This window comes from Vombatus ursinus, unplaced genomic scaffold, assembly GCF_900497805.2.
Source record: "Vombatus ursinus unplaced genomic scaffold, bare-nosed wombat genome assembly UNPS02014807.1, whole genome shotgun sequence".
NCBI lineage: Eukaryota > Metazoa > Chordata > Mammalia > Diprotodontia > Vombatidae > Vombatus > Vombatus ursinus.
Window position 1 is genome coordinate 45,994,213 of NW_020954585.1, and position 14,000 is coordinate 46,008,212.

The 14,000-nt window shown below is 35.8% G+C and overlaps 1 protein-coding gene across 6 annotated transcripts in view; it reads left to right on the plus strand.

Annotated features, from left to right (window-relative positions):
- FBXL18 (F-box and leucine rich repeat protein 18) overlaps positions 1-14,000 on the plus strand; it is a 72,677-nt gene that overhangs the window by 44,445 nt on the left and 14,232 nt on the right. Inside the window, exon 5 of one of the 6 annotated variants that reach the window (XR_003570245.1) lies at positions 8,880-9,166. The exons of 4 other annotated variants lie outside the window; for them this stretch is intronic. Coding sequence is in view for 1 of the 2 variants with exons in the window: in XM_027875070.1 (XP_027730871.1) it covers positions 1,898-1,955 (58 nt within the window). In the remaining variant the exon portion in view is untranslated. Of the gene's footprint in view, positions 1-1,897; positions 1,987-8,879; positions 9,167-14,000 lie in introns of all 6 variants that reach the window. One more of the 6 variants, XM_027875070.1, reaches the window with a different exon arrangement.

Here is a 14,000-nt window from a genome sequence, read left to right on the forward strand (position 1 = left end):
TAAATAAGGAGCTATCATATTAAAAATGGGCTGCTTCTTTTGTCATTTTTAGGATTTGTTAGCTGTCTTGATACAGGGCAACTTTAGCTGTAGAAAAGAAACTCCAAGCCAGCAGTAAAAGAAATTGCACAATTTGGAATTATGTAAATAAAGTTACTAAAGTGTCCCTATCCTTTAACCCAGAGCAGTGCGAGACATGTGACCTATGCACACCAAAATGCAGGGTGTTCCCAAAATTTTAAACTACACCAAGACTTTTGGAACACTGTGTTTATTGCTTCGTTGAACCTGGGAAGACTTATGTGAACTGATAAAAAATAAGTAAGCAGAGCCAGGAAAACTATTATACACAATATAAACAACATACATAGTGGCTATAGCATTGTAAATGAAAAGAACAACCATGACAAAAGCATAGAAAACAAATGTTGCAAAATTACACAGAGTAAGCAAGTATGGCCCCTCTTCTCCACTCCTTTGCAGGGGGAGGTCTGTGGGTACAGAACACTGCATATATTTTCAGATTTTTTTTTTGACATTTTAGTTGGTTTTGTTGACTTTTTCTTTTCTTTCCTTTTTTTTTCTTTAAAAATAATCTTTGTTACATAGGAGGATTCTCGGAGGGCAGGGGAGAAATTTAGGCAATGTAAAAGCAAGATATCAAAATTTTATTAAAAAAAAAACAAAAGAAACCAGTAACTAAGACAATGTAAATAGAAAAAACTGTGACAAAACAATCAACTGAATGGAGTGAAAATAAAGGAAAAAAAGTCATTGAGACATCTTTTTTTTTTTAAATTCAGAGAAGAAAACAAGGAAGGCCAGAAAGAAGCACTGACAAGCAGAGCAGCTTTGAAAGCTACAGGTTGAACTTACATACTTTAAAAGATAAGCAGTCTGTACATAATAGAAAACTTCGGTTTTATGTGCAGTCCTCTTTTTCTCTTCTACTATGTATATGGAAATATCCATTTTATTTTGTGGCTAAGTTCAGAATAAAATAAAACTGAATGCTGTGAAAATGTAATGATCAAACTTGACTCCAAAGAAGAAATATGAAAAGACACCTTCACTATGCTTCCTTGCAGACAAAGGGAACCATGGATATGAGAGTGCATATAGCTTTAAACTTTTTGGTTATGTTGCTAGTTTTGTGGAATTTTTTTCTTCCTCTTTTAAAAATCTTTTTATTACAAAGGATGGCTCTCTGGGAGGTGATGGAGAAGGATACTAGTGGTAAATGTAGGTGATATAAAAATAGAATATATCAATAAAAATTTATTTTTTAAAAAAGGGCCTGCCTAAATACCCTAGCATATTGCTAAGGAGTAGCCATCCCAATTGGATCTTGATCTGTATTAGAACAGTAGTTCTGAATAACTGTTGCCTAGTTGGCTGATGGAAAAACTTTGGGGAATTTGTGCTAATATAACTTGTACATCCTATCTGACCATCTTCTATTCCTAGGATTTACTGGAGTGGTACAACCTGCAGGAGAATTTGTGGTGCTGAGTCACTCCCCTGACCCACCTAATTGTCAGAATTAGTGTATATTAGTATCTGTTTCTTTCTATCTTGAGAATGTGGAAGTTGCCAGAAGGTTGACATTCATTCATACAGAGGACTTATTGAACCCATGGAGGTCTCAGGTGGCCTGAAATGAGCTGACTGGAAATTGTGCCAGTACAGGCCAAGGCTGGTGTTGTGGGAAGCAGAGGTTGAGTGAAATATATGAGCCTGACCTTCCCAGGCAAGCAAGCCGAGAGTGCTTTGTGTGGCTAAAGCAGCTGGTATTTTCATTTTTCTATTCCAGATATGTAATTTTATTGGTGTAGGCAGCTCCTAGAATGGAGATTCCTTCCACTGATGCAAATATTTCTGTAAAATCCTTTTTTAGGAAGGTGAAGGGGAAATGCCCTTACTTACCTAAAGGGAAGAGACAATCTAAACCTTAAGACATGAGCCAGATGGTTTCCTTTTGGCCAGGTAAATCAAGATGCCTTTGGTTTTTTTTTTTTTGTTTTGTTTTGTTTTTTTTGTGGGGAGTGGGGGGTGGGGAGGAGGTGGAATAAACAGGGATTTCCACCTCCAGATGGAAAGGGTCCACCCTATTTAACTTCATTGGCATATTCCTAGTGTAGAAACACTCTCAACTGATGCATCTTGGTAACTCAAATCTTTAACTTATAGTCTTAAAAAATTTCTTGGAGCACCAAGAAGTTAAATCTCATCCATGGAAACAGCTATTATGTGTTAGATGCAGGGTTTGTACTCAGATCTTTCTGACTCCAAGGCCAATCTACTATGCCATGCCACATTTCCCTGCATATGTTGAAAATTATATACTCATCCACCTAGTATTGCTGTTCTGCATCCCTTTTGCTAAAAAAGAAACAAGTAAACACCTCGGAAATTGGAGTTGATGGCAGAGGGAAAGGACTGTGTTATGATCACTCTGTTCCCTCGTTGTACCAGTGCCATGAGGTCTTGGATATGGAAGAAGAATAGTCCCTATTGCTTAGTAGATACTTTTCAGGGATTTGACTGAAATAATGGGCTTTGTGTTTTAGATTAGTAACTGGTTGTGAACTAACTGGCCTGTATCACAGTTTGGTTTAATGGAAAGAACACTGGATTTGTAGTTTGAAAGTTAGGCTCCTTGCTTCTAGTACTAGTGGCATGATGTTAGATAAAGTCATTTAAGCACTCTAAGCCTTGATTTCTTCATCTATAAATGAGGTACTACTTCACAAGGTTATTGTTAGCATCAAATAAGATAATATATAGAAAGTACAAAAACAATAAAATTAAATTTAAAAAAAATGAGATACTCCTGTGATATAAGAAATGATGAGCAGGTTGGTTTTAGAAAAACATGGAAAACTTCCATGAAATAATGAAGAATGAAATGAGCAGAACCAAGGGAATGTTGGATACAGTAGCAGCAATATTATTTGAAGAATAACTGTGAATGAATAAGTTATTTTGAGAATTACAAATATTCAGATTAACTACAAAGAACCTATGAAGGAAGATGCTCCTCCAGAGCATCTGGAGGTCCTATAGACCTCCAGAGAAAGAACTGATATATGGAAGTATACATAGTATAGGGGTGTGTGTGTGTGTGTGTGTGTGTGTGTAAAATGGTGGTCTTATCTAGTTCAGAGTGAGGAGAGAGGGAGATAGCTTGAAACTTAAAAGTTTAACAAAAAAAATAAATTTTAAAAGATATAGAAAGCACTTTGTAAAGCAATTACAATAAAAGTTCTTGTTATATAGTTACTTATTATTGTAGCATATCCCTGATAAATATACATCCTTTTCAACTTTTGATATAATTGGGTGCTAACCTAGCTAGCTAGCATCATACACTTTGCCCTGTTTTGTGCCTGTCCATTTATTTTGGCATACTGATTCTTAGGCCACACATGCTGAGCTGGTGAAGCCTTTTTCTGGTGGTTCAGAAATTTCCCATTCCCCTTGAAGATGCACTTGTCTGTGTTAACCTTATTGCCTTAAAAGCAAATTTGTGATTCCTCTACCTTTGGGCCATCCCCTTCCCCACGAATATTATTGTACTTTGAAAGACTGGGGCAGACTTGTCTTCTTGTGTGTATTTAAAATTGTTTGTGGCAAAAGGATGATTTTCAACTAACTTAATGTTTTTGAACTATTATGTCACTTAAATGTTGATGTCTTAATAACATCAAAGGGCTTAATGAAGCTTAATTAAGTAGGAGAAAAATAAGCCTTTCAGAAGCTGACCTTAACATTAATTTAAATGGGTTTTAACTTGCTTTTCCTAGATTTCTCCAGTAGATGGAGATGTGGTTTGTGGTACCTAAAACCTCACTAATGACCACTCAGTGTTGAGTAAATATTCAACATTTTATCTTCTCCTCCAGGCTTGTGTTATACAATAGGAATTATATGAAAAGGAAAAAATGGATTTTGTTTTGTGTAACTTAGTGCAGTTCTTTTCTAGGACTTCCCCTTGAGAATTCAGAGAATTATCAAAATTAGTGTGAGGAAAGACCTGTTACTATAAGTCTTCCTTCTTGCCCATCTCCTAGGGCAAAGGCAGGATTATTTCTCATGGTGTGCTCTATAGTATTGTGTTAGGACTAGTCTGTTTTTCCATGACTCAGCTGATGGGCATCTACCACTTCCTTTGGGATGAGAGTCTCTGGTGTAAGAGATTTCACTCTAAAAATATTTTCCACTTTACTAGTCAACATTTTGATTTATTTAATTTTTGTCTTAAAATATCTTATTTAGACAATTTTCAGTTTTCTCTTTTGTTTATACCTTTCAAACATTTTTTTAGTGATTCATTTTTCTATGTCTTAGCCTTATTTCAATTTTAAAGTTTTTAGTCATCCTTCCTGACTTCCTTTAAGAGTTCTGCTGTACTCTGCTGAACTGATATTTCCTTTCTTTAAAAAAACTTTTTTTTGGTTTATTCATTATTTTGACCATGGTCTAGATTTAGAACTCAGGAGAATATCGTCTAAAAAAGGGCAAAGCTTCATTGTGAACTCTGTGGATTTTTCTGTTGCCCACTTTAATTCTGCTTCTCTGACTAAACCCAGTTAGATAGGGCTCAGACACAAACGACTCTTCTCCTTGCGCCCACTAACTTTCTCACTTTGGAAAACAATTTTCAAGTACACGGTGATCTTTCACCTCCCTTCCTCCCCCTTGCTTCTTCAGGGTTGGCCCTACAGCATCCAGGCCCACTGTACTAGCCACAGCAAGTTGTGGACTTGGCCCCTTCATTGCAGAAAGCTTAATGTATCTTTGGATGGGTGTAGTGAATCATCACAACAGCTTGTTCTAGTTTTCATTGTCTGTTTCATTTCCTGCCCCTCTAGAAACTCCTGAATCATCTTGTCACAGATTGAATTAATAATAAATGGCATCCTTGTTGGTTTGTATTACCTAAGAATGGGTTGGAGCTCTGGATAAGTTTGCCTGAAGTGGGTGTGGTAGTCTACTTTGTCCACCATTAGCACCACCAACTTTTTTCCTTGGGCAAGGTGAAACCAAAGTGATTTAATACTTTCTTTTGGAGCTGCTTACTGATCCACATTGCTAACGTTTGCTTGGCATAATTCTAGACAGTTATATTGAAATAGAAGCCCTTTCTAATGGGGCAAGAACTTAGATGTTTAAGAATCTTTCTTCCTAGATACTTTCCCTTCTTTAGGTTTTCATAACACTACCCTTTCCTGGTTCTGTTCTTGCCTGTCTGATGGCTCTCAGATTGCTTTGCTGACTCATCATTATTACCCCCCCCCCCCCCAATTATAGGTATTGCCCAAGACTCTACCCTAGGCCCTTTTCTTTTCTTTCTCTATGCTCTCTTTTTTTTTGGTAACTTTATCAGCTCTCATGGGTTTAATTATTATTTCCAGGCTGATAACAATATATGTCCTCTGTCTCTGTCACTCTCTTTATATGTCTCTCTCTATCTAGCGTCAGTCTCTCTCTTGAGTTTCTTTCTTGCATCATCAATTTCCCATTGGACAGTTGAAACTGAACATCATAGAGATACCTTAATCTAAACATGTCCAAAATTGAACTCATTATCTTTTCCCCCAAACTTTTCCTTTTTTCAACCTTCCATATTTCTGTTGAAGTTACTACTATTCTTCTAGCCTCCCAGGTTTGTAACTTCTAGTATTATCCTAGACCTTTCACTCTCCCTCATCCCACATATATTAGTAATACATTGCCAAATCTTGATGTTTCTCCTTTCATGATCTCTTGAATATGACCCTCCATTCACACAGCTACCACATTAGTTCAGGCCCTCATCACTTCTTACCTAGATTATTGCAACAGCCTCTTAATTGGTCTCCTTGCCTCAGATCTCTTACCACTCTAGTTCATTTTTTTGTGTGAAGCCTTTTCTGACCCCCTGTCTGTCCGTCTACCTCTACTCCCAAATTATTACTGCTGTCCACCCAAACTGCCTTATATTTAATTGTATTGTATTTGTATGTATTTGTATTTATGCTGTGTGTATTTCTCCTATGTCGGAATTTAAACTCCTTGTGAGTGGGGATTGTTTCATTCTTTATACTTGCCCTATCAGGCGCAACACAGTTCCCAACACATAGTAGGCACTTAAATACTTGTTGATAAGTAATTGATCGGAGGTTTCATTTTAAACTTTAGAATAGAGCAACACTTTATTTTTTGTAATACACAAAATGAAAATGGTAGCTACTTGAACATATCATCTTGACATCTCACTTTTTCTAGTTTCTCAAGTTATGATTGATTGACAGTAACTTGAGTACTCTATTCAGTACAAGTTTGTTACATTATTTAATCGCTCAGTTCTTTATTGAGAACAAAGCAAGCTATTCTAGAGTGGTACAGTGTCAAAGATGTGTTAGCAATAGACATTTGTATTATGTTGATCTGGGTCATTATTGTTTTATAATGAAGGTCTTCTGTTCTTTGGCGAGTAAATTCTTTTGGGTAGTTTCTGAGAACTTAATTTGCATTCATTTCTAGTTGCGTTATAGTGAGACTTCCCTATATTAGCTCAGGTCTTATGCTCTTTTGCATGTTGGGTTTTAGCCACTGTTTTCTTCTTTAGGTACACTGATAATCTGAGCTTCTTCCATCCCATTTAACCCACTAATAAATTCATAAATTGAAGTTTGAAGGGTTTAAGCTTGGTTTGACCAAAGATATCATATTGTCCTTGAGACAAAGAATCAGATCTGTGAACAGTAATCGGCCCTATCAATAGTGGCTCCTAATTGGAGGACAAATTTTACATTGTTATGTAAAGTAAGATGGCTTGTGCAGGACTGAGGCATATGGGTAGCATCATCACTGGCAACGTCCCCTTCAATTATGAAGGACTGATGATACAGAACCACTAAATGGTAACATGCTAAAAGTCACACAGGGATAAATTTCCTTATTTTTACTTATGATCTCGCTTCCTAATAATTTTACCAAAATTGCATCTTGGCTTTCTAGTGCTTCTGTCAGCAGAGGGTGAGATGGTAAATCTATTACATTTATAGAGATTAGAAAACCCCTATCCCATTGCCAGCTATCATATGGAGATGATCTGGAGTAGAATGCTTTTTAAAAGGGTTTTCTGTTTCAAAGAGAAAGACCCTAAAAGAAAAGACATTTGCATATGACCATGCCCATTTAGAGCATTCATAAAATTTTTGAACCATCACATTTTTACTTGGAGCTGGTTTCCTTGAATTTGTGAGCCTGAGGATACTTTATATTAGAGATGTGTAGACTTTTCTCTGTATAGAATGGAGAGAATTAACTTTTTGAGTTGAGCGAGAAAAAATAAGTTGTCTGTTGATTAATGTGATTTGGACCTGAAGTTACATTAGATGGGGTCCTTTGATTGTCACTTTGTTCCATATGAAAATCTTCCTGTTTGCCTAGTTGTATCGTAATTTGCTTCTTAAAGGCCAAAGGAGTGGGGAAGAGTGAAGATAACTGAACAGAAGCACCAACTGCAGTTTCAGTGTGGTTCCACAGTAGAAATTAAACATAATTGTGTAATTATGGCCGTAACTTCTTAATTTGCAGAAGATGTTGGAAAATAACTCCCTGATGTGCTCTGGCTTGTTCCTGGCAAGTACCCTGAGATCAGTTAAGGGTGCTCTTGCATTAAGTCTTTTTGGCTCTTTTATCTTAATTCCTATCTGTCCGTCTGTAACATAAGGGTAGGAGTGGATGGGATAGCTGATGATTATCTGCCGTTGTGGTTCCTGAGCATCTTACTTGAACACATTCTTGGGATTGTAGAAAACTTGTAAGATGGAATTTATACTTTTGACTTCTGTTTAAGTGTTTAAAAAATATGAATGTTGGGGGAATAAATGAATAAATTATTTTCTATCAGGCTAATGTAAGGGTTTTAGAATTGTAAATTATGAATGGATTTAAAAAATTAAACAAGTATATTTTATAGTCGTAAGCTATTTCTTCATTTGTGTGGTTTACCACTTTTATCAGTTCAGCATTTGATCACCCATCATGAACACCATTTCATGTCCGTAAGTTAGGTATCTCAAGTAACTGTATGACTAGTAAGTTATTTAGTTTACCTAACCACAGTTTCCTCATCTGTAATATGGGAAGAAGGGCTAAAGTAGTTGTTAATCAAGACCCCTTCTAGCTTTAAAACTCTGATTCTAGGTAGCAATGTTTTTTAAACCATTGGTACTATCTGAATTTCCTCTCCTTTGTGTTCTTTCTTTTTCCTGCTTTCTTTTTTGCTTCTTTGATCTTTTTGTTGAGGCTTCAAACTTAACTACTGCATCTTACAGAGCTTCTGATGTACATCATTAAGAATTAGGAAATTAGTAAAAAAAAGAAAGAAAAGAATAAAATGGAGGCAAAGTCAGTTTCCCGTTTGAGGTTCAGTAACACACACACATACATACATACAACCCCTAGTGTACAGTGTATGTTATTAAAATCTGGCATCATCAAGAAAAGTAAAATAATCAGATCTTAATTTCTATTTTTGTCTGCTAATGGCTGTGAGATAATTTGGTATCAGACCATGGAGTCATTGATGGTGAAAAAGATGAATTTTCTCTAGTTTGGAGGCAACTTTAGGTGACTTAGTAATAGCCAATCTTTATTGATCAGAGAGCATTTTTCCTTAGAAAATATTTTTTTTAAATAAATGTAAGCCTGGCTGGCGCAGAAAAAAAAAATTAAGATCCCAGGGACTCCAACTTAATAGTCGTGGTTATATCTGATGTGGGTATAAGAATTTTTCAAGATGCTGACCTTGACTTTGGTTTACTCCTCATGTGTATTTGTTAGCTGATTAATAACCTCAGAATTTTTTTTGCTTTTGATTTTAGGTAGTCCTTCTAAAGTGAGCTAGTATTGCTCAGCATTGAGATTCCAAAGGGATCTTCAGCATGGATGACACAAGGGAAGTGATCTACTTTCTTAAGACTACAAAGCTGATTTTGTGCCCTTTCTGCCTGTATACTTCCCCTTTCTTAAGAGCCCCTGTGAAGTATTAGAAGTTATAAATAGAATTCTGTCTCATGGAGGGAATCACCTTGGGAATAATTTCACCAGCACATTTAAGACAGGCAGAAGAAAGAGTGGAAATGATCCTCAAGGACAGAGAGAAGGAAAGGTAGAATCTTAGAAGCTGTCAGTTTTTTTTTTTCCTAGAAACCTCTGCAAACAGGTAATATACTCTAAGGGTGCAAGGGAAAAATGTGTAAGGGCAGTGGGGAAAGAGGAATCTTGAGTCATGCATTAGTTATACAGGGTACATATAACTGAAGCTGAAGATGACCAGGGTGCATTACTTGATATATTTGGTATTCTTGGCTAGAGAATGATGAATACAATGCATACACATTATGAATTTAAGGCATCTTGCCTGCCACAGTACTCCGTAATTTTTTTTTTTAATTGTGTAGGCTTTAATCAGTCTGCTGTGGATACTGCTTCCCCTATTAGGCAGGTGCTGTCTGCAGTTCTTGCTCATTCAGAAAGCAAAAAGGAATTTGGGTAGGGGTGTGTGTGTATGTGTGTGGGGTGTGTGTGTGCATTTTATGGTTGCATCTGTTGTGCTTTTTAGGGTTTGCATCTGTCTTTGATGCTGAGCCATATACTAGTTCAAGTACAGTTATAGCTCGAAGACATCACTTTTTCCACCCTTCAAAAACAGAGGTACTGCATTAGGGCCAAAGGAGTTGGGGAACAAAAATGTGAATTTGAGAACATTGGGCAACATTGGGCTGCTAAAATGAAGAGACTAGGAAAATGAGGTCTTCTTAAATTCCCCACCTCTTGGTAAAACCTTATTGTTATCTGTAGATTGTAATTAACCACTCTCCACTGCTTGTCTCCTGTAGGCTTAATATCTTGCCAAGTCATTAGGATATAAATCTTTCTTTATAATTACATAGAAAATGAGGAAATTTGGCATTATTAATCAGCCTTCTAAGAAGAGATGTACAGATTCTGGATATTTGGAAGACATAGAAGAACCCTGTTTTTCTTTGTGTATATGTGTGTGTGATGATAGGAGATGGTGGAATGAGGAAGTTTTTTTTCTTTTTTAAAATAAAACCTGAAATATGAAATTCAATTTTTACATGCCCTTTTTTAGCTTTAAAGTAATATTAATCATAGAAAAGTATAGACCAGTAATAGTAGATTTAGAGCAGGTATGCACTCAGAGGTCATCTGGTCCAGCCACTTCATTTTACAGATGAGGAAACTGAGGTATAGAGAAATTAAGTGACTTACCCAAAGTCAAATTTGTACTAAGTGGCAGAACTTTATTGAACCTAGGTCCTCTGATTCCAAATATAAAGGGGATTTATTCATCATTATATCATTAACTTATGAAGATGAACATGTATAACTTGACATATATAAAATTATCTTGTTTGACTATTAATTCTGAAAGTAGAGCTTATACAGATAATTACAAAATACTAATTGAATTTTGGCTATAAATGGAGCTTCTGAGAAATTTCCATGTCTTACTTATTTTTGTCAGTTTAATAGAAGCCAGGAAAAACTTGAACAGAAAAAATTATAAATATAAAGAAAATTATATTTTCTTGGTCTTAGTGTCCCTACTTGTGTCAAACAGATACAGTTCTTTCATTCAACAAGTATAAAATGAGTAGGGTAAAAAAATCCCAAAGCTTGTTGAACATAAGTTTTGCTACATGGGATATTGCCTGATTAGCCTCATTTTCTGAGCTCACTCTTATCAGCACTTTCTGCTTCTTTTGAGTCTTTATTTTTGCCATCTTCATTAACTCATGAAAAGTGAAAGTTTACTTGTATTGAAACAAATTCATTTGGTATTTTTCCAAACATATAATTTCTTTAAAATGTTAGAGATGATGATGGAATTTGTGTAAGACCAGAAATATGAGGAAGTATTTGCTTGACAGAATTACCACTCTGTTCTATGATGAAAGACCTGAAGGTGTTTTGTATTCCAGGGTATTTTAGAATACCGTCCCAATATCAAGTGCCCCCCAGCTCTTTGTTTTGTGGTTGAGGCAAATGAAGCAGCAGCCTTACATTTTAAGTTTCTGCCTTTGAGTCTTAGATCGATGAGATTTGCAGCAGTATGAACTGACTACTGGAAGCATTCTTCTCCTTTCTTATAAAGTGTTCCACCTTATTGTCTTCTCTGCTTTTAAGTAGAATCCCTCTTAGATTCTGAAAAATATTAGATTTATCATATAAAAGAACCCTGATTCAGACACAGTGATTGCAGAAGAAACCAACTTTAGGATGTTTAAGTTGATGATCAGTCTCAGACTCGATCCTCAGATGAATACAGAAGACATCTTCATCAAGTATGGTCATCTTTACAGTCCTGGATACTTAAGGTCCTTAGCTATTACTTTTCCTGAACAACTTCTTTGTTTTTAAAAACATTTTGTAAACTTTATTTTATTACTTATTTCCCAATTACATGTGAAAAAATTTTAACATTCATTTTTTAAAATTTTGAGTTCTAGATTCTCTCTCCCTTCCCTCCCCCCCTTGAGAAGGCAAGCAATTTGATATCAGTTATACATGTGAAGTCATGCAAAACATATTTCCATATTAGCCATCTGAACAACTTCTTTAAAAAATTTTTTTTCAACGAATGTTCTTATTCCATTCCATAGAGCTGTACTTCAGATTGTGCCATTATTTTATTATTTTTCTTCTTGCTTGTTAGAGACAGCAGTTTCTTAAAGACAGACAGTACATGAAAAGCTTTTACATATTTCATCAACTTAGTTGGTGGTTCTTTACATCTTGTGGGAAGTATCCAATTAACTTTTTCTCCTATTTTTGAGGGGAAGAGAATTTAGGGGTGAAAAATCCAAAATATTTTCCACCAATACATTAAAAAAAATTTTTTTTAGGTAACCATTTTTCTATTGCTAAGTCTACTGATTTAATACATATTCCAATATATTTCTGCCTGCCCCTTTTAAGGGAATTTCCTAGGCAGTCATAAAAATAGTAGAGCTAGAAGAGATACTTAGAGATCATTGAATGCAATGTGGGTAGTGTAGTGAGGGAATTTTGAAGTGACTTGTCTGAGGTAACACATTTAGTTAGTGTATCAGGATTTCTAACTTGAGGTTTTATATATGCATGCTTTCCATTATGCTACTGCTTCACATGGAAAAACCTGGAGCCTTTCTCAAAAGATAATACAGCATGATGTGAATTTCTAAAAATTAAAAAAAAGATCCTACTTAAGTTCATCATTCCCTTTCAGATTTTCCTTCTTTTAATTTTATGCCTAAGCTATGTACTGTCATGGCCATTGGTGGTAATTGAACCCAGTGTAGGTCATGCAGCTTACAACCATTCCCATTGCTCTTCTCATCCGTATATGTAGATAGCTTCTTTTCCAGTGTTGTTGAGTTTGAGCAGGAGGATTATGTGACTAGAGAACTCCTGGCAGCTCCATGACTTCTTTTTTTTCTTGGCTTTTGTCTTTAAATCACAGTCATTTAAATTGACAACAACCAAACCCACCCCTTCAGTCCCCAAAATTGAACCATCTCTTATGACAAAGAAAATAATTAAGCAAAAGCATCTGCTACAGTGCCCAAATCTGACAACATATATAAATAGCCAGCCCTTGTAGTGCCTTGCCTCTGCATGGAGAAGGCATGTTTCATTATTAGATTACCAGTTCTCTGGGACCTTCATTGGTTTTCAGGTAATTAGAGTTTTGACTTCCTTTTCATTTACATGGTTGTAATCATAGTGCATATTGTTGTCTTGGTTTCTCCTTATTATCACTCTGTATCAGTTCATAAACTCTTCCTATGTTTTTCTGAACTTTTATAGCATCTTAATTCTTGAATTCTTAATTCATGTCTCATGTAACATTCATGTTTCAGTCCATTACTATACCACAGTTTGTTAAGCCATCCAGCACACCGTGGGCACCTGGTTGTTTCCAGTTCTTTGCTATCACAAAGAGTGCAGTTAGGAGTATTTTGGTATCTTTTGTATTTATGTTTCTGATTGACTTCCCTGGGGAATAGAGGGATCACAGAAGGTGAGGGCAGTTTAGTCTCTTTCCTTGCATAATTCTACACTGAAATATAGAACAGTTGAATCCCTTCCTCAGCCTCACCAGCCATGTATTCATGTGCCTCCTTCCCAAAGCCCCTCTGACATTGTCCTCATTGATTTTTTTTGTCCTCTGGGTGACTTTGCGTGGTGTGAGATGAAACTTCAGAATTGTTTAAATTTTAATTTCCCTCACTATTAGTGGTTTGGAGCATTTGTAGTTTTCATGTCACTTTATAGTTTTTAATTTTTCTTTTACTGTTTACCGCTTTATAGTTGACATCCAGAATCTTCTAAATCAACACCTTGTAAAACTTTGGCTATTTAAATCTCTGGAGAAATGAGAGAGTTTGTTATTTTTTTTTAATAATCTTTTGTTTTTGTATCACATTAATTTCAGGGTATCTCTCCTTTCCCCTCCCCAGCAAGCCATCCCTTTTTTTTGCAAGAACAAAAAAAAAGAAAGAAAGAAAGTGGGGGGGGTGCAGTTCAGCAAAACTCTCATCACTTTGGCACAGTGTTTGGCGTTATATTCACTGTTCCACATCTATTATGCCTCATGAGGGTTAACTTTTTTGGATATAGATCTTATAAAATGTATCATTTATTTCTCTGCCTTCTTAAACAGTATAACTGACTATAGATTGACCATTTTTTAATTACTTTGTGTCATTAGTATGGTTATCTTTGGTATCAGAGATGAATACATTGAAAATAATGGTGGCCTCACTGTTTATTGCGCAGTGGATTTCGTGTTAAATGGCCAGAATGTTTTTTTTTTTGAGTTCTTGTGTCTGCTTTTTATAGTTTTCCTGTCACTGGTTGCTTCTTCCGTTTGTTAGTTTGTCTCCTTCTAACAGCTCCTCTCACCATTTCTTATTGCTGTATCTAATTTGCTG